Genomic DNA, 16,516 nt, shown 5'->3' with positions numbered 1-16,516 from the left:
GCAATGCGAGCAGCAGGAGATGGACAAGGTGCCCAGCAGCGGCGTCTAAGTGCCCGCACCTGCTGGGGAGGAATTGCACCTAGTCCAGTGGTGGTAATATGTAGGAGAATGCACTTTTCAATACCTATTAAAATAGGTGTAGACGAAAAAACTAATGAGCGCTTTCAAGCTCCAGGACTCCTCGGTCCATAAGCCGCCGTCTGGCAAAAGCACTTCAAAGCCTTATTTTTGACCAATCACATACCTCTATCTATGCGTCACCTGGTCTGGTTACGGAATCTCGACACACTTTACAACTAGGGGTTCTCACGTAATAGGCCACTGGACACGATGGCTATTCCACAGAAAGAGGCACCAGCAGCCTCTGAGAGCTCTCCTATGAAGGTCTCCTTCGTCCGCAACGCGCGCTCCCCTCTGCTGGCTCTGATACTCATCGCCAGCGTCCTCGGTACGACCATCTATGTCAACACTATGCTCGCCACCAACGCCTCCGTCGGCCTCAGCAACAGCTTGGGAGTCAGCGCGTACAACCGCTCGCAGGTAGACTGGAAAATGGACACCACCGCGTTTAAAGACAGCGTCGCCAAGCCCTCACACCCGACGTCTGCCATCTACCGTCGAGGCGAGACGTTTGACAGGAGCGTCGGCCGCGAGCGTGGAATCATGGTGTGTCTGCACGACGCCATGCTCAACATGGGGTTGTCCCTCATCCGAGAACTGCGTTGCCTTGGTAACCGAGAGCTCATTCAAGTGTATCACTGTGGGAAGCAAGAGCTATCCCAGAAGTCCGTTGAGCTGCTCTTCCGTCTCGACAACCGCGTCGAACTTGTCGACGTGTGCACCGATCTCTCGACGCGCGGCGTCATCTCCACCAACATGACAGCCAAGTTTCGGAACTGGTGGATCAAGCCGCTCGCCATGTACCACACGGACGTGCGGCACGTGATGCTGCTGGACGTGGACGACGTGATCATGAAGGACCCGGCGGTTCTACGCAGTCTCGAAGGATACGTGAACACCGGCACAACGTTCTTCTACGACCGCGTCATCACCAACAAGAGGTTCCTCACAGGAAACGACACAGGGAAGGTGTACCTCCATAAACTACTGCACGAGTTTGACTACGCCCGATTCAATGTGCCCCGGGGATTCGGCCCGTCACGGCACATGTTCAACACGTTTGCCTTCAAGTCCAAGTCAATCCACGAGATGGATTCGTCCATGGTGCTTATTGACAAGGAGCGTGCCGGGAAGGCTGTCATGGACATCATGCTCTGGTTTATCACTGAGGAACGATTTCGGTTCACGTACTCGTGGGGAGACAAGGTACAGTAAGCTGATCTCTATTGTGTTCTATCGTGGTATGGGGCCTCACCATTTCTCTGTAGGAAACGTTCTGGTTAGCGTTCGAGCTGGCTCATGCACCGAATTTCTTCTCACCATGGGGAGTCAGTGGCGTGGACTCAATGCCCAACGAAGACCTAAAGAACCACCCGGATACCCTTTGCGGTAGCATTCTCCAGTATATGCCAGTGGAGGACACTGGAACGGACGGTCAGCCAGAAGTTCTCTACATGAACGGCAAAGCGCTTATCGACCCGTACCCCCAGGGCATCGGATTTATTCGTAAGGCCAAGCAGAACAATCTGCTCAACACGATCCCGACGCAGATGACGCCTCGCCAACGTCGTCGGGCAGTGAACATGTTCGCGCACCCTGGTAAGAAATTTAACACGGAGTGTCTCGTGGGTTTGGGCGCTACTCCGTTGCCGGATAATTTCTCTCAGAACCTCCTGCGTCGCCGTCTTCACTTTCTGGGCATCGCGATGGGCGTACTTGGGTCTTCAGAGAATTGTGAGACGTATAGCAGCTAGATTCTGAGCGATGTTCATGCTGTAGACGACATAATAGACGCGTAAATTAAGCTAGGTTGCAGGTTGACTAATTTTTCGCTGCCGGAGTTCTGCTGCTTTCTTTGCAAACCGGCGTAGGTGAAATTCTAGCTCGGCATAGCTAAAATCCGTGAACTCCTGCGTGTAGAAGTTTGGATTTTTGTGCAGCTCGCGGCCGCCGAAGCATCGCTGTATACCGGTGAGCTTATTGACCGAGACATGCTTCTCGATGATGTACTCGGAACGCGGGGAGGTGTCACGGAAGGAAACGAGGTGGGTCCAGATTTCAGGGTCCGGGTATCCGTTGTCTTGGGCGGTAGCTTGTGCAGCATTCTGAGGTACGGTTGCCAGCGCGCTTTTCAAGCGGGGATCAAAGTCTTGGAGCTTCGCCTCGCCTGTGAGCTTGAGTTGGTTCCGGTGTAGGAAGATAACGTCTCCACTGGGGTCGTGCTGGGCCATTGTCATCCCACAGAACAAGTCCCGCTTCAGCTCGCCTGCTACAGCAGGAGGAGTTTTGATCATGTGGAATGAGGCGCCAAGCTTCAGCCACGCGAAGCGATAGAGGTCCTTGTCGCCCCATGCCAAGTGGAGACGTCTGAAGTAGTTTGGCTGGTGGAAGGCGTAAAACGTCACAAGCGCAAGTGGAGCCGCATGCCGCTTGCGGTCGATGAGTAGCTGACCGCTCTCCTGCTCGAACATGTCGACGAATGGCATATCAAGCAGCTGCCAGACCAATGAAGACGGGTTGATAAAGAAAATAGTTTGGCCGGGGTGCCAGAAGTCGGGCCAGAAGACGGCGCCAGTCTTCACAAACTCGGGTGTCGAGAACAGATAGCTCGGATCTCGCACAGGCACGTTGTCAGCGTCCAGAAACAACACCTGCTCGAATTTGCTGTGGTAGATAGCGTAGATCTTGGAGTTGAACTGAAGCGCGTGCTGATGTCGAATCGCCTGGAAGGTGATCTCTCCGCCTGACTTGTTCCTAGCCAGATCCCAGAGCGGCTCGAGCACTCCAGGTACCTTGTTCATTTCATCACGGCGCAGCCAAATCTCAATCGGTAACGAGCAACCTAACTCGTCTCGAAGCGCGCGCACAGTGGCGTAAGTGCTGGCCACCAGCTCCGGATACACCACTATGACAATGCCTTGACGCAACTTCGGGTCCGTGCGGTTCGTGTTCGGCAATGCATATCCCGGGGCCAGCGCCTTGTCCACAGCTACCTGCGCATTTGCGCGGAAGTTGGCGAACCCCGGCGCGTCACTGCATCGAATTGAAGCTCCTCTGAACGTGTCGGCACAAGTCCGCTTCATCACCATGAACCTTTCGAGGGAGTCCAGGTCTTCGACTTCGCAGTAGCCCGACGAGCCCGGCGGTATTGACCTGTCGCAGTCTTCATCGTTTTCAGGTACTCGCCTTCCGCTCGGATTGCAGCCCGCTGTAGCTCTCCACCCGATGCACCTCAACCATCGAGTCTGCGAGATGTTCGACGGGAAATCCGCAACACCGCTGAGCTCCGCGGTGTTAGCAACCCGTTCACTGCCTTGAAGCAAACTATCGGCGGTTGCCTCGACCTCGCTAGCATTTTTTGACAGTTCGGACCCTTGCTTGTTGCGCTGGAATATGCTGGCGGCGGGTCTCCGTTGCATCGCGTCGGGGTCCCGCAGAGTCCAGCTCAGAATAAAGCTGGCATACAACAGACTGCTGAGCAACAGCACGGCCAACAGCGCCTGTTGCCAGCGTAGCCCCCTCGTCGACTTTGACTCGCGCCGTGGCTCCATCGTTGAGTGCAGAGCGAGAGGTCTGGACTGTCGACTCGACGGTGTGGCGTCGGGATAAGCTGGCTGCGAGTGAGCCGAAACTTTTTCGTAATTCCCGAATCAATCTAATGCCTGTGCTTGGGATAAAGCGTAGAGATGGTCAGGTTGCAACGAGAGTCCACCAGGAACAGCTGAAGCGTGCTGCAGGCACCATTGCATGCAGCGGAGTTCAGCTTTTGACAGCGAGGAATGCATTGTTTCCGAGCCGAGCGAGACGTACATTGCCCGATCTGGACAGGATCTGGCCGCTCGGGCCGACGGTGGAGGCTTTGGAGAAGTCGCAAGGAGGATGGCAACGGCATTTACTCTGCGGCAACGGCAGCCCAATACTGTATGCCCTGAGAAGGAATTCACAGTGCGATTGTTCTGTCCGAAGGCTCAAACGACGCAAATGATCGGCCCGTCCCCTACATGGAGCATGTGCTTTCAAAGCACTGCTTTGCCGCTCGTGGTCGTCACCACAATCCCGGGATCAAATGGATACAAATGCTGGATCAGGTGAGCGGGGGCTCATTATCGCAACTGACCGCAAATACATCAACATTTTCCAAACTGACCCTAAAAACATCAACTCTCTTCCTTAATTGGAGACGAAGTTCCCACTTATAATCATCTATCACTCCTCTTTACTCTATTTCTTACCTCTCTTTACTTACCTCTCTTAATCTGAGACATGAACGGTTAGGGTTTACATCTAGAATCGCTTCCCCGGGGCCAAAAATTGCGCAGAAAAACATGGTTGAAGAAGAACTCTCTCTAGATCCATTGAAGCGCCTTACTGCGTAAAAACTGGAGTGACCCCTTCTGAGAAGGGGTCGATGCCATTAAAGTGGGGAGACACGATTTAGCCTCGACGATAAACGCTAATCAAACAGGCAGAATCGCGGGTTTAGATAAATTGCTACACTTTAGATCGCACAGAGCGCAAAAAAAAACGCCACCAAGTCCTCGGCTTCACTCTGATTTAGAGTGCCAAGTCAGCGCTTGCATCCATTACTACGAGTGAGTTAGTGCTGGGAAGGGTGGAATTGCTGAAAGAGAGTGCACTTCAACTTGCCTGCATGGATATGTGCTACGCAGAGCTCACCATGTCCCAATACTCTAGCTCGTTTAGCGATAGCCTGTAGCCTACAGGATAGCTCCTGGCAGTGATGCAGGTGGCCTCCTTATACCCTGGGGCCCCACACCACGCACTAATTGTATATTAATACGCAACTAGCTCCAAGCCGCAACGACGCGCTGCCCTGCTGGTCGCTGGGCCCTACTACGCGGACATGCTTCACGGGCACCCCGCGCGGGTGTGCTTTGGCTCCTCGCAACCACTTGCTGCCGATAGAATAGATAATCTTGGGATAGTGTAACATTTTTAAATTGTGTAAAGTGATATGGTAGCACTAGAGAGGAAGTACGGCGGGCATCGGGAGCCGAGATGCTGTATTGATGAGTACGCTGGAAAATCGAAACTGAATATTATAGCTTTTAACAACAACTATCCCTTGCTACGTGTATTTGCTTTGGGCTGTCGGCTACCACTAATTGATCTTGAACCACTGGTGCTGCAGTTCACCCTTGCGGTTAACCGTGATCTAGGGTTTCGCGAGATATAGTCCAGCATCATTCGTGGCACTAATTTAGTGCTCTCTTGCTGCTGGTGTGTAATTGATCTCGCGGCAGAGAGTATTTGCCAGAGGTCCGAAAATACAGTACTATATTGAATTGAGTACGAGATCAGACCGTAATAAAAATTACAATTCAGCAAGGAGAAATAATAAAAATTGCCGCAATATAAATATACTGCTCTTCAATTTGAGGCATTTCTACAGAAGAGTAGAAATGAAATAAACCACTTTCTGTGCGTCATATGATTACAGAGTCGTTTAGAAACACTTTTTTGGGTGTTGCTTTAGAAATCTTTGCATGGTGGATGCTTAAACAACCTACCGGTAGTAATACGTGAGCGATATATATCTGGATCTTGCTATATATCGTTAATCTGGTGTAGTAGATTCCAGGGTTTCACCTTGGTATCACCGCAGTTAAGGGCTCGATAGCATGTCGCGGCGGTGACCCACGCCAGCCACAGGTAATGGGTTCACCGCATCATGACCAGTCAAGCTTCACACAGACACACTTCATAGTGTGTGCACCTGATATGACGTTACAGACTAAGCATTTTGTATGATCAACTGCTTCGCGGACCCACTTCGCTTTTTCTCCTACAATTGCCTCAAAAGGCGTACACACTATATCAAAACATAAAGCTCAAGTCCCTAGAAGATTGCCATCCGCTGCCGTCGCCTGATGTGATGTGTTCGGCGGGATTCACTACATCTGGACGTCATTGATGTTCTGACTTGCGTACATATTGGTTTCTAAAGATGTTGATTGCCCATTATGGCTTTTACTGCACCTTAATCGTTGCCTATGTAGACCTAACTATCATTTTATGACGTACTTTGCTATGTTTGGCGCCCGTGCAACCTTTTATCGTATTAATTGTCAATAATTGGTATAATACTGTATTGTATTGGAACCGTTGATCTCCAATAATAAAAATTAGTATTACAAACCCAATTATTTATTGGATCGCAATTATTATTTCGGACCTCTGGTATTTGCTGATAATGAAGACTTCATCATGCAGCTCCACCAGTGTTGCTAATTGCTTATTGGTTTGATGACCTGCATCGGTTAAACTGAGAATCTAAATTACAACGGTCGCGAACACGCCCGTAGCCCTAAGTTTGCTTGAAGCAAATTGCTTCACTACACTACAAAAAATGGTCATGGTGATTGATAAGAGTAATTGGATCAATTAGAGGGTCGGGACGTCGGCCTGAAGTGGAGATTCCACTGCAGGGTGTCGGCCCCCTAAGCAACTCTACGCAGCAATGCGACTGAGGTGCTCCATTACTAGTGTATGAAAACGGTAGTGAGCGGTTGCGAGGAGCGTAGCCGCAGCAAACCCGCGCGGGGTGCCCGCGAAGCAGGGCCGCGCGGTATTTGCGGAGGCGGGCCCAGCGACAAGCATTCCAGCGAACGGACCCGTTGCCGCAACTCGGAGTTAGTTTTCTTATAGCGGGGGTCTGGGGGTTGCACCCCCAGTAACTTACACAGAGTTGATGTTTTAGGGTCAGTTTGGAAAATGTTGATGTCAGTTGCGATAATAATCCGGTGAGCGGGGCGCGTGCACACCCAACTGAGACACGTTGAAAGTGCAGTGTTGCTGGTCTTGGTGGCATGACCTAGGATAGAAAGGATCGCGTTATACTAGGACGAGGTCACCGCCGTCTTCATTTCGGTATTCTCGGTCGTCTGCGACGACGCCCAGCAATACGTACTGAAGTGTGCGATTCGAAGACCAGCGATGCGTTCGCGTATGGATACAATAGAGGAGTCGAGAAGATGCATTTTATTCATCGTCTTAGTGCTCGTCGTCCTTCCCACAGTTCACGCAGTCACGGAGATCGACGACCTCCTCCTGGACAGCAACAACACTTTGTATCTCGAACCGAAGCGACTACCATCAGGGGAAACAGCTCGGCGCAGACTCCGATGCATTGGCTGGCGCGCCACTGCCAGCTGCACCCCCGATGGCCCGCGCGAGTCTCACAACGACAAGAGCTGTATCGACACTATCACTGGCGGTTCAGCGGATACTGCGAGGTTGAAGACTTGGACTCGGGCGAGCGCTTCCAAGTCATGCGCTCCCACTGCAGTGGGTTGCAGCGCAAGGTCTCTTTCCGTTGCTCGGAGGTCCCCTACTTCGCAAGTTTTCGCGCCGACGCCCATGCAGTCGTGAAGAAGGCATACGCCAAAGGGTTTTCGCTGCCATATGTTGCCAACAACAGCCAACGCTCCTCACGCGACGGCATTGTTATGGTCGTCTACCCTACAGTGCTCGCTAGTGCATACGCCAGCATCCAGGTGATTCGAGACGTGTTGGGGTGCCGCCTACCGATTGAAATCTGGTTCCACGTCGATGAAATTGGGAAAAACTTCGCGATGCTGGCATCACTGCAGCGGCTCGCCACCCAATGTCCAATCCACGAGCGAATGGGGCCTTGTCCAAGATCTTCGCAATCTACCACAGCGACTTTAACCGGGTGCTAGTCTTGGACGCGGACAACGTACCCGTGCGTGTCTTGAGTTCGAGACGACTGACGCGATATTCTGGCCGGACTTCTGGCACCCGAGACGGACGATCTTCAACGTGCATGCACAGTCGATGCTGTGGGAATTGCTGGACACCTCTTTCGTGGATATGTTCGAGCAGGAAGGAGGACAGCTGATCGTGGACCGTACTCGGCATGCAGCACCTTTGGAGCTGGTCTACTTTTACGCATTTCACGAACCTATTTACTTCTGGAAGCTGGAGCTTGTGTACGGTGGCAAAGATTTTCCGTTTGGCGTGGCTGAAGCTTCAGGCTCCGTTTCACATGATTGCGGCAGTCCCTGCAATGGCTGGGCTGTGAACAATGGATCGTTCTGTGGTATGACAATGGCGCAGCACGACGCGGATGGTGAAGTGCTGTTCCTGTACAGGAACCAGCACAAATTGACTGGCGAGCGCGATGAACGGTGGGAGGAGGCGGCGGCAGCGAAGTCAACATCGGAAAACGTGGAGATCCCATCGCCCGAGTCGGTAATGGCTCCGCAGTCGGCAGAGTACCCCGACCCAGCCATCTGGACGCATTAGATGTCGTTCCGGAAGAACACGAGTACATCGTTGTATGAGGTCGACGCGTATCGTGCTGAGCTTGAGTTCCCGCAGTGGCAACCATGCTACGGCAAACGATATGTGGACGATCCTTCGAAATACAGGAGGTCGCAGACCTGAGCTTCTCAGGCATCGAATTGGACTTGCGCCATTACGCGATGGAAGCTAGGAAGCACTGATGCAGCGGTAGTACGGTACTGTTGCGAGAACAAGCAGGTGAAGCAATAAGTCAAAACTTCGGGAGCCATTTCAGCCAATTCAACATGCATGTTTACAGTACCCGTGGTATCCGTTTTTATCAAATCCGTAAACTTCAGTTTGATCTGCATAAGACTCCAATCACCGATTCAAAACCTCAGTTATTCTCCGCAAAAGGTTGTTTAACATTAAAGAAGCACTTTACGAAGCTAATACGAGTATCTTAGTTCCTTCAAAGAGAAATAAAAGCTTCGGCTATATTGCAAGCTAGAGGCTCGTCTGCCGTCTGATTGCGAGTCATCTGTTGCAGTCTCATGCCGCAACAGGATGCCGGCCCGCTCTGCCGTGCGCTCGCCGCACTCGCATATCCGCCCGGCTCGGGACTCGAACACGTGGACGCAATGGCTGACTCGACCGCGAAGTTGCCCCTCGCTCCGCCGAAATGCCGGCCGGGTTTGCTGCGGCTGATGCTGGTGGGCAGCGTGCTCTACTCGCTGATGGTCCTGCTCTGGGTCGTCTCGAGCGTCCACGAAAGCTCGGGGACGCCTGAGAGTTTTCCGATGTCGATCGTCCACCTCTTCACAAACAGCAACCAACACGCTGCGACGCCCGAGGAATTGGCGGCCGAGGCCCACGCGTTGACGGTTCAGCCCCTTCCGGGTGGGACGACGGCCGAGCGTCAATTCCGATGCATCGGGTGGCGAGCCACCAGCGGCTGCAGTGCGGACGGGCCCCGAGACTTGGCCAACGACAAGGCGTGCAACCGCCTGGTGGAGGACGGGGCTTCGGGATACTGCGAGGTCGAGGACGTGGAATCGGGCGAGAGGTTCCGTGTGATGCGCCGCGGGTGCAGCACCGTCAAGAAAGGAGCCAAGTTCTACTGCTCGGACGCGCCGGACTTCGCAAATTTCGACTTCAAAGCGCGTCAGGCGGTGGCGAAAGCGGTGGCACCGGGGTTCAATTTGCCTAATGTAAAGGAGGACGGGCCACCCAAAGCGGGGATCGTCATGGTCGTGTACCCGAGCTTGTTGGCCAGCGCCTATGCTTCAGTGCGAACGTTGAGGGAGGTGCTCAAGTGTCGACTGCCTATTGAGATTTGGTACAGAACGGACGAGTTGAGGAGGGTGCCTGGAGCACTGGAACCACTCAAGGAGCTGGCGGAGAAGGATGGAGCAGACGGGATCACGTTTCGGGAGATTAAAGACAAGCGAGCTCTTCGCTTTGCAGCCAAAGTGCACGCAGTGTACAACAGCAACTTCGACCAGGTGCTGTTCCTGGATGCGGATAACGTTCCCGTGCGTGATCCGGCGTATCTGTTTGAATCGGCGGAGTTTGTGAGGACCGGCGCTGTCTTCTGGCCGGACTTTTGGCACCCGCAGTACACCATTTTCCACATCATGGGCGACTCATTGCTGTGGCAGCTGCTGGACATGCAGTACGTCAACATGTTCGAGCAGGAGAGCGGCCAACTGCTCATTGATCGTCGCCGCAATGCAGCTACGATGGAACTCGTGAATTTCTTCACGTTTCACAGTCCCAACCATTTCGAGCAGCTTAAACTCGTGTATGGCGACAAGGACCTCTTCCGATACGCGTGGATTAAGCTCAATGTCCCGTTCTCCATGATCCAAACAGCGCCTGCTGTGGCGGGCAAGGTCGTGAATGAGTCTTTCTGCGGTATGACAATGGTCCAGCATGACCCCAATGGCGACGTGCTGTTCCTTCACCGCAATTCCAACAAACTAACGGGCAAACTCAAGCGACAAGAGATCAACTACGACGTTGAAGCGCGCAAGCAGGCTCGACTGAAGCTGCTCGACAAAGGGGTCCCAGTTGTGCTGAACGACGAACTTGTACAAGTTGAACGCGAGATTTTGATGCGAACGCCTCCACCCACTTTGGAGCCACCAGAGCCCGACAACCTCCCTGACCCAGCCATGTGGACGCACTTGTGGTCGTTCCGCAACACCTCACGTCGCATCGACTACAGAATTCGCTCTTACAGTGCCGAGCCTGACTTTCCAGAGTGGCAGCGGTGCTACGGCCAGCGTGACATCAGCGGCAACGAACACTTCTACGCCCAGAAGATCGCCGGCTTCAGCTTTTCAGGGCTCGAGACCCACCTACGGCGTTTTGCAATGGAAGGGGCTCAACAGCTTGAAAAGTTTCAAGCCTCCATGAAGACCACGTAGCCCCGATTGAGAGCGCGTATGTAGAATAAATCTAAATTATGTAGACGGTAGATATCTCTATTGTCACTACAACTACACTGTTCGAGTGTTCAATCTCGCGTAACGTTTGTCGGCTGCCCTCCTACCCACGCGATGCTCTGAGCATGCCGAAGTCGAGCTGCTTCCATTGCAAATCGGCGAACGTCCGTCTCGATCCCGGCGAAACTCAAGTTCGCGATCTCCCGCAGCTCGAATAACTTCTGCTTCTCGACGTACCGTCGGCCATAGCACGGCTGCCACTCGGGGAATTGAGGATCGGCGCGATACGCGTCCACCGAGTAGAGTCTGCGGCTCGCGTCCTTGCGATACGACAGCAAGTGCGTCCAAATGACGGGATCCGGGTACCCTTCAGGCTGCGGAGCTCCGAACGCTTCTCCAGGAGGGACGACTTTGTTCTCCATTGCCTCTTTCTCCAGTTTCTCGTCACGCTCACCCGTTAGTTTGTGCTGGTTGCGGTGCAAGAAGAGGACCTCTCCTGCCGCATCGTGCTGCACCATAGTCATCCCGCAGAACGATCCGTTGATCGATCGCCCAGCCATGGCTGGCAGCGCTTCGATCATGTGGAACGGAGCCTTCAGCTTCATCCAGGCCAGACGGAACAGGTCCTTGTCGCCGTACACGACGTCCAGCTTTACGATGAAATTGGGCTCATGGAAGGCGTAGAAGTAGACGAGTTCCAATGGAGCAGCGTGCCGTGACCGGCCCACCAGAAGCTGGCCACTCTCCTGCTCGAACATGTCCACGAACGGGGTGTCCAGAAGCTCCCAGAGCATCGAGCGAGCGTGCAAGTTGAAGAGCGTGCGTATTGGGTGCCAGAAGTCGGGCCAGACGACCGCTCCGTTCGCCTCGAACTCGGCACTCGTGAACAGGAAGCTCGGGTCGCGCACTGGCACGTTGTCTGCGTCCAGGAAGAGCACGCGCTCGAAGTGGCTGGTGTAGATAGCGAACACCTTGGATAGAAACCCTTTGGCCCGCGGGTTGTACATCGGGTGGAACGAGACCTCACCGACCAAAATGGCGAGTTGCTGCAGCGGGGCCAGCAACGCGTAGTCGCTGCCGATCTCGTCGACGTGGAACCAAATCTCGATAGGCAGTCGACAGTTTAGGACGTCGCGAAGCGCCCGAACGGTAGCGCTGGCCAAGAGCTTTGGGTAGACAACCATGACGATGCCGTCACGAGAGGGTTCTCCCTTGTCAGTGGTGACGTGAGGCAGGGAGAAACCGGGGGCTAGAGCTTCTGCACTGCTGCGTGGCCGTCGAAGCGATAATTCACGAATGACGGAGCGTCCGAACAGCGGAACTTCACGTCGCCCTTCAAGCTGGTGCAGTGTCGCTGCATGACCTGGATCCGCTCCCCCGTGTCGATGTCCTCCACTTCACAAAAGCCGGACATGCCGTTGACGATGAAGTCGGAGCATTTCTTGTCGTTCTGGGGCTCGCGGGGTCCGTTGGGTCTGCACCGGCCTGTAGCTCTCCAGGCCACGCATTGAAGGCGCCGAGGTGCTGCTTCCCCCGATGGATAAGGCCTCGCTGGCACCCGTGACTCTTCTTGGACTGCAGAGGGCTGGGCATCGTCGATGGTCTTGTCCGAGTTGCTAGACGCCCACACGACCAACAACGACACGTAAACGAACGCGCCCAATGTGAGCAAAACGCGCGGCCACCGCTGCCAACACCGCACGACCGGCTCCGACAGTGCGCGAATGGGACTTCCAGGCGCGTCGATCAGCGGCTCCGTCTCCGTCGTCTGGCGCTGGGCTTGGCCGTAGACTTGGGGCAGCATCGGCGCCGCGGTTGCCATCGAGCCTCTGCGCCTTTACAGTCGAAATCTCGAGTGGGGCATGGCCTCGACCACCCCCTGCCGGTCCTCGCTATGCCAAAGTGAGGCGCGGCCAGGTGTGGATTTTCTCCATCTCGGGCTGCCAAGTTTTTCAGATGGCGTGGAAGGATCATCAGACCGCCAGTCCGACGCCGCGTCCACGCTTGTAAAAGCATCCGCGCAGAGTCTGCACCACGTTGCAGTCGCGGCCCGCGACTCGCACTAGTCCCGGCTGTATATTTTAATGTACCTCGCACAGGAAGTACAATAATCTGCCCGAGTAAGGAACGCCTGATATATATAAAAACGCAGAATATATCAATTGATGTTCAGTTGAGTATACTTTTCCAATGTACTGATTTAGTTATTTCAAAATGAACTGAAGAGCAGCTTTACCTACGAGTCCGGAATGATTCCAACAGTGGCGTATGGTCGAAGCACTAACCTTTGACCAGGCATCCTCGCACCACAACAGCGCTGTCAAATGGGTGGAGTGGGGGAGGAGGTGGGCTTGTGGGGCGAGGTGCAAAAGCAAAAGTGCGAGTCTACCACTACAGTACATGTAGTTTGAAGTCTAGTAAGATCGCTAAATGCGCGCCATTTTTCAAACGAGGGTGGAGAGCTGATGATTGGCACTGGATTTTTCACCTTAGTACCTCAGTACCTTGCAGTACCTTGTATCGCCACATCGACTGGAAAATAATATTAAATATGTGAGGCTATTAGTTGTACACCCGTTCCTTATTCGTGCAGAATTCTGTACAACAAGCTCTCAAGATTTGCGCGCTACTTCTGCAAACACATTGATTTAGATGAGTGTACAGCGAGACCTACTGCGACAAGTGGCACGATGCGGGAATACCTCCACCGTATTCTTGAGCTAAGCTTGTAGTAAGTCAGTACATACTCATTTATGTTCAGACCGCGTGAATCTTGTTGATTCGCAAACATCATAAGTACCACTGTGGCGAATAGGCCGGGGACGCCTGTGGTTGAGCGCTGCAATGGTGGCGTTCTGCCCCAGCACTGCTACATGTAATGTAGACTGCTGCAGGGGTTCGTCACTCTACGTTGAATATCCGACCTCGTTCCACTGCATTTAGCCAGCACTACCGGTTCGGACTGCTCTGCAGTCGCGGCCGTCAGTCAAACGCAGTGAGGTGATGATGCGACGATCAGCGCAGCACCTGGTAAACAAACGCACAGCATCGCATCATCGTGGAAGATCATGTACAGTAATGTGTCTCTTTAAAGAACGGGTGAAATCCTATATGATGCAAGAAGAAATAATCCCACTATGCGTCCGCATATCAGTCCAGGGTACTGGTCTAGTGTCACTAACAGCAAATCAGCACATCGATATTAGAATACATCCAATCAGAGGTCATAAATAAGAGAGATGGGCATACGTTTGTATATTAAATCAGTGAATACGACAGATGCATGTGACAAGACAAACCTCTCATTCAATATACACTCTTTCTCTTCATATATATCAGGCGTTCTTTGAGCAGACACATTACTGTAGCAAGGTGTACCTCATCGTGAGTCCACACATGAAGCCGGACAGAAAAATCGTTGGGGGGGGGGGGGGGGGCGAAGGCCCGAAGCTCTTGAAGCAGCTAAGAGGGCGGGGCGTTGGGGCAGACTGGCGGCAAATGGCTCGTTGTATCTCGTCAGAGTCGACTCGAGGTTTGCTTCCTGGACTGACACGAAGATGTGTGTGTCATGCCGAAGATTACCCGCAAGAAGAGCAAGTAGGGTGATCTCTTTCCGTTGCATCGTTGTACTGAAAAGCTGGCCTTATAACTTAATCTTCGCGTCTTATGTGGCTAACCAAGGTAACTTTGCATTACCACGGCGAATCCGCGCTGCCTCCATGGCAAACCGCCGAACGTGCGTCTCCAAGCCAGAAAAGCTCAGGTGGGCGAACTCCTGCATCTCGAAATACTTGGCTCTCTTATAGTCGCGTTCGCCATAGCACCGCTGTCTCTCCTTGAAATCTGGCGCCGCATAGTACGACTTGACCTTGTACTCATAACGGGGGGCATCTTTCCGGAAGGACAGCAAATGCGTCCAAATGGCTTGGTCTGCCATTCCGTCGGGTTCTGCCGGTTCAAGCCTTGGCGGTGGCGTCTTCCTTATCGTCCTGACCTCTCCTTCCACTTCCTCCACAGTGGGGATTCTGTGGATGCCCTGCTTGATCAACCTCGACCTGATGCGCTTCCTGGCCTCGATGTGATAGTTCACAGGCTTGTACAAAACCTCGCCCGTGAGCTTCTTGGCATTTCGGTGCAAGAATAACACATCGCCCTGAGCGTCATACTGGACCATGGTCATGCCACAAAATGAAGTCCCGTTGACTGCGCCGGCGACCCCAGGAGGCGTTTGAACCATGTAAAACGGCACGTTCAGCTTGATCCAGGCGAAGCGGAAGAGGTCCTTGTCTCCCCACAGCAGTTTAAGCTGCTCGATCGGATTCGGTTTGTAGAATGTGAAGAACCGCACGAGCTCCAATGGCGCGGCGTGCCGTCGTCGGTCAATCAGAAGCTGGCCGCTCTCCTGTTCAAACATGTCCACGTACGGCATGTCGAGAAGTTCCCACAGCAGCGAGTCCCCGTGCAGGTAGAAAATGGTGTACTGGGGATGCCAGTAGTCAGGCCAAAAGACAGCGCCCGTCCTCTCAAACTCGGGAGACTGGAACAAATACGTTGGATCTCGGACAGGCACATTGTCGGCATCGAGGAAGAGGATCCGATCGAAGTCGCTGTTGTAAAGTGCAAACACTTTGGCTCCGAAGCGAACAGCCTCCGAGTCGTTGATCTCGCGAAAGATGATGTCGCCCACGGTGTCGTTCTGCGCTAGCTGCTGCAGGGGGGTGAGCGCTCTCGGTACGCGATCGATTTCATCCTGCCGGAACCAAACCTCGATGGGCAACCGACAGCCCAAAACATCGCGCAGGGTGCGGATCGTGGCGTACGCGCTGGCAATGAGCTTGGGATACACAACCATGACAATTCCATCTTGAGCTTCTTCGTTTTGCGCGACATTGGGGGGAGCAGAACCCGCAGCGAGAGCGTCTCGAACGGCATTCATGGCCTCCACGTGGTAATTGGCGAACTGCGGAGCGTCAACACATCGAAACACTTGGGACTTCTTGTAACTCGCACACGTCCGACGCATGACACGGAAGGACTCGCCTGTGTTCGCGTCCTGAACCTCGCAGTAACCGGAGCTCCCCTCAGGAACTTCCTCCTCACAACTCGAGTCCTTCGCCACCACACGCGGACCGTCGGGTTTGCAGCCACTTGTGGCTCGCCAGCCAAGGCACGTGAGGTTCCTCCACTGCAATTGTCCGCCTGGCAGGTTCGGAACGGAGTCTGCGTGCGCCACCGCCTCCAGCTCCTCAGGCGAAGGCGTGCGTCGTATCTCCTCCACTGTGTCCTTGACCTTCTGCAGCACGTGAGTCATGGGTCGCTGCACCTGCTCCAAGACCGTCTCAAACTCCATCGACATGGAATTAGCCTGACTGCCGCTCGAGTGCATGTTGGTCATCGCCCAGCCCAGCACCAGCGCCGCGTACAGCATGCTGCCGAGCAGCAGCGTCTGAAGGAAGTGGGGTCTCCATCGTCGAGCCCAAGGCGCGGCCTCCATTGCTGCTTTAGCGGGCCAGGGACTCCGACAGACGCGCGACTCGACCGCAGCCACTGTAACTCACTCACCCACTCTCCGAAGGAGACACACTGCCACGACGCGACGTTGTGCGGTCTCTGCCAGCTCGGCCATCTGTTCGGGCAGGTTTCGACCTGATCATAATCATCCTCCGTGGTCATCCAGC

General features: G+C 53.8%; 7 protein-coding genes across 7 annotated transcripts; 3 read left to right on the top strand and 4 right to left on the bottom strand.

Annotated features, from left to right (window-relative positions):
* Positions 1–378: 378 nt before the first annotated feature.
* Positions 379–1,874, top strand: PHYSODRAFT_501032 (hypothetical protein; the record flags this gene model as incomplete). The annotated part of the gene is made up of 2 exons (XM_009529799.1): positions 379–1,326; positions 1,389–1,874. 2 exons carry the CDS (start codon positions 379–381, stop codon positions 1,872–1,874), a joined length of 1,434 nt encoding a protein of 477 aa, XP_009528094.1.
* A 51-nt stretch (positions 1,875–1,925) lies between these two features.
* Positions 1,926–3,203, bottom strand: PHYSODRAFT_499026 (hypothetical protein; the record flags this gene model as incomplete). Its single annotated transcript, XM_009529798.1, has 2 exons — positions 1,926–3,047; positions 3,114–3,203. The coding sequence occupies 2 exons, from the start codon at positions 3,201–3,203 to the stop codon at positions 1,926–1,928; spliced, it is 1,212 nt and encodes a 403-aa protein (XP_009528093.1).
* Positions 3,204–7,265: 4,062 nt separating this feature from the next.
* PHYSODRAFT_332742 (hypothetical protein) lies at positions 7,266–8,409 on the top strand (the record flags this gene model as incomplete). The annotated part of the gene is made up of 3 exons (XM_009529797.1): positions 7,266–7,688; positions 7,784–7,846; positions 7,936–8,409. 3 exons carry the CDS (start codon positions 7,266–7,268, stop codon positions 8,407–8,409), a joined length of 960 nt encoding a protein of 319 aa, XP_009528092.1.
* A 1,037-nt stretch (positions 8,410–9,446) lies between these two features.
* PHYSODRAFT_354708 (hypothetical protein) lies at positions 9,447–11,368 on the top strand. The gene has a single exon (XM_009529796.1). It carries the CDS (start codon positions 9,465–9,467, stop codon positions 10,818–10,820), a length of 1,356 nt encoding a protein of 451 aa, XP_009528091.1. The 5' UTR covers positions 9,447–9,464; the 3' UTR covers positions 10,821–11,368.
* Positions 11,369–12,087: 719 nt separating this feature from the next.
* Positions 12,088–12,716, bottom strand: PHYSODRAFT_346436 (hypothetical protein; the record flags this gene model as incomplete). The annotated part of the gene is made up of 1 exon (XM_009529795.1): positions 12,088–12,716. Exon 1 carries the CDS (start codon positions 12,658–12,660, stop codon positions 12,088–12,090), a length of 573 nt encoding a protein of 190 aa, XP_009528090.1. The 5' UTR covers positions 12,661–12,716.
* Positions 12,717–13,042: 326 nt separating this feature from the next.
* Positions 13,043–13,240, bottom strand: PHYSODRAFT_500618 (hypothetical protein; the record flags this gene model as incomplete). The annotated part of the gene is made up of 1 exon (XM_009529794.1): positions 13,043–13,240. The coding sequence occupies one exon, from the start codon at positions 13,238–13,240 to the stop codon at positions 13,043–13,045; it is 198 nt and encodes a 65-aa protein (XP_009528089.1).
* A 1,262-nt stretch (positions 13,241–14,502) lies between these two features.
* On the bottom strand, positions 14,503–16,332 carry PHYSODRAFT_503581 (hypothetical protein; the record flags this gene model as incomplete). The annotated part of the gene is made up of 1 exon (XM_009529793.1): positions 14,503–16,332. One exon carries the CDS (start codon positions 16,330–16,332, stop codon positions 14,503–14,505), a length of 1,830 nt encoding a protein of 609 aa, XP_009528088.1.
* Between the last annotated feature and the right edge of the window lie 184 nt (positions 16,333–16,516).

Source organism: Phytophthora sojae, assembly GCF_000149755.1.
Source record: "Phytophthora sojae unplaced genomic scaffold PHYSOscaffold_4, whole genome shotgun sequence".
NCBI classification, from domain to species: domain Eukaryota; phylum Oomycota; class Peronosporomycetes; order Peronosporales; family Peronosporaceae; genus Phytophthora; species Phytophthora sojae.
Note: the sequence above shows the minus strand (reverse complement) of the source record. Positions and strands in the feature narration are given on the sequence as shown.

Bases quoted from the DNA above. Each gene is read 5' to 3' on its own strand.
- PHYSODRAFT_354708 (XM_009529796.1), top strand. From the start codon at position 9,465: ATGCGCCGCGGGTGCAGCACCGTCAAGAAAGGAGCCAAGTTCTACTGC.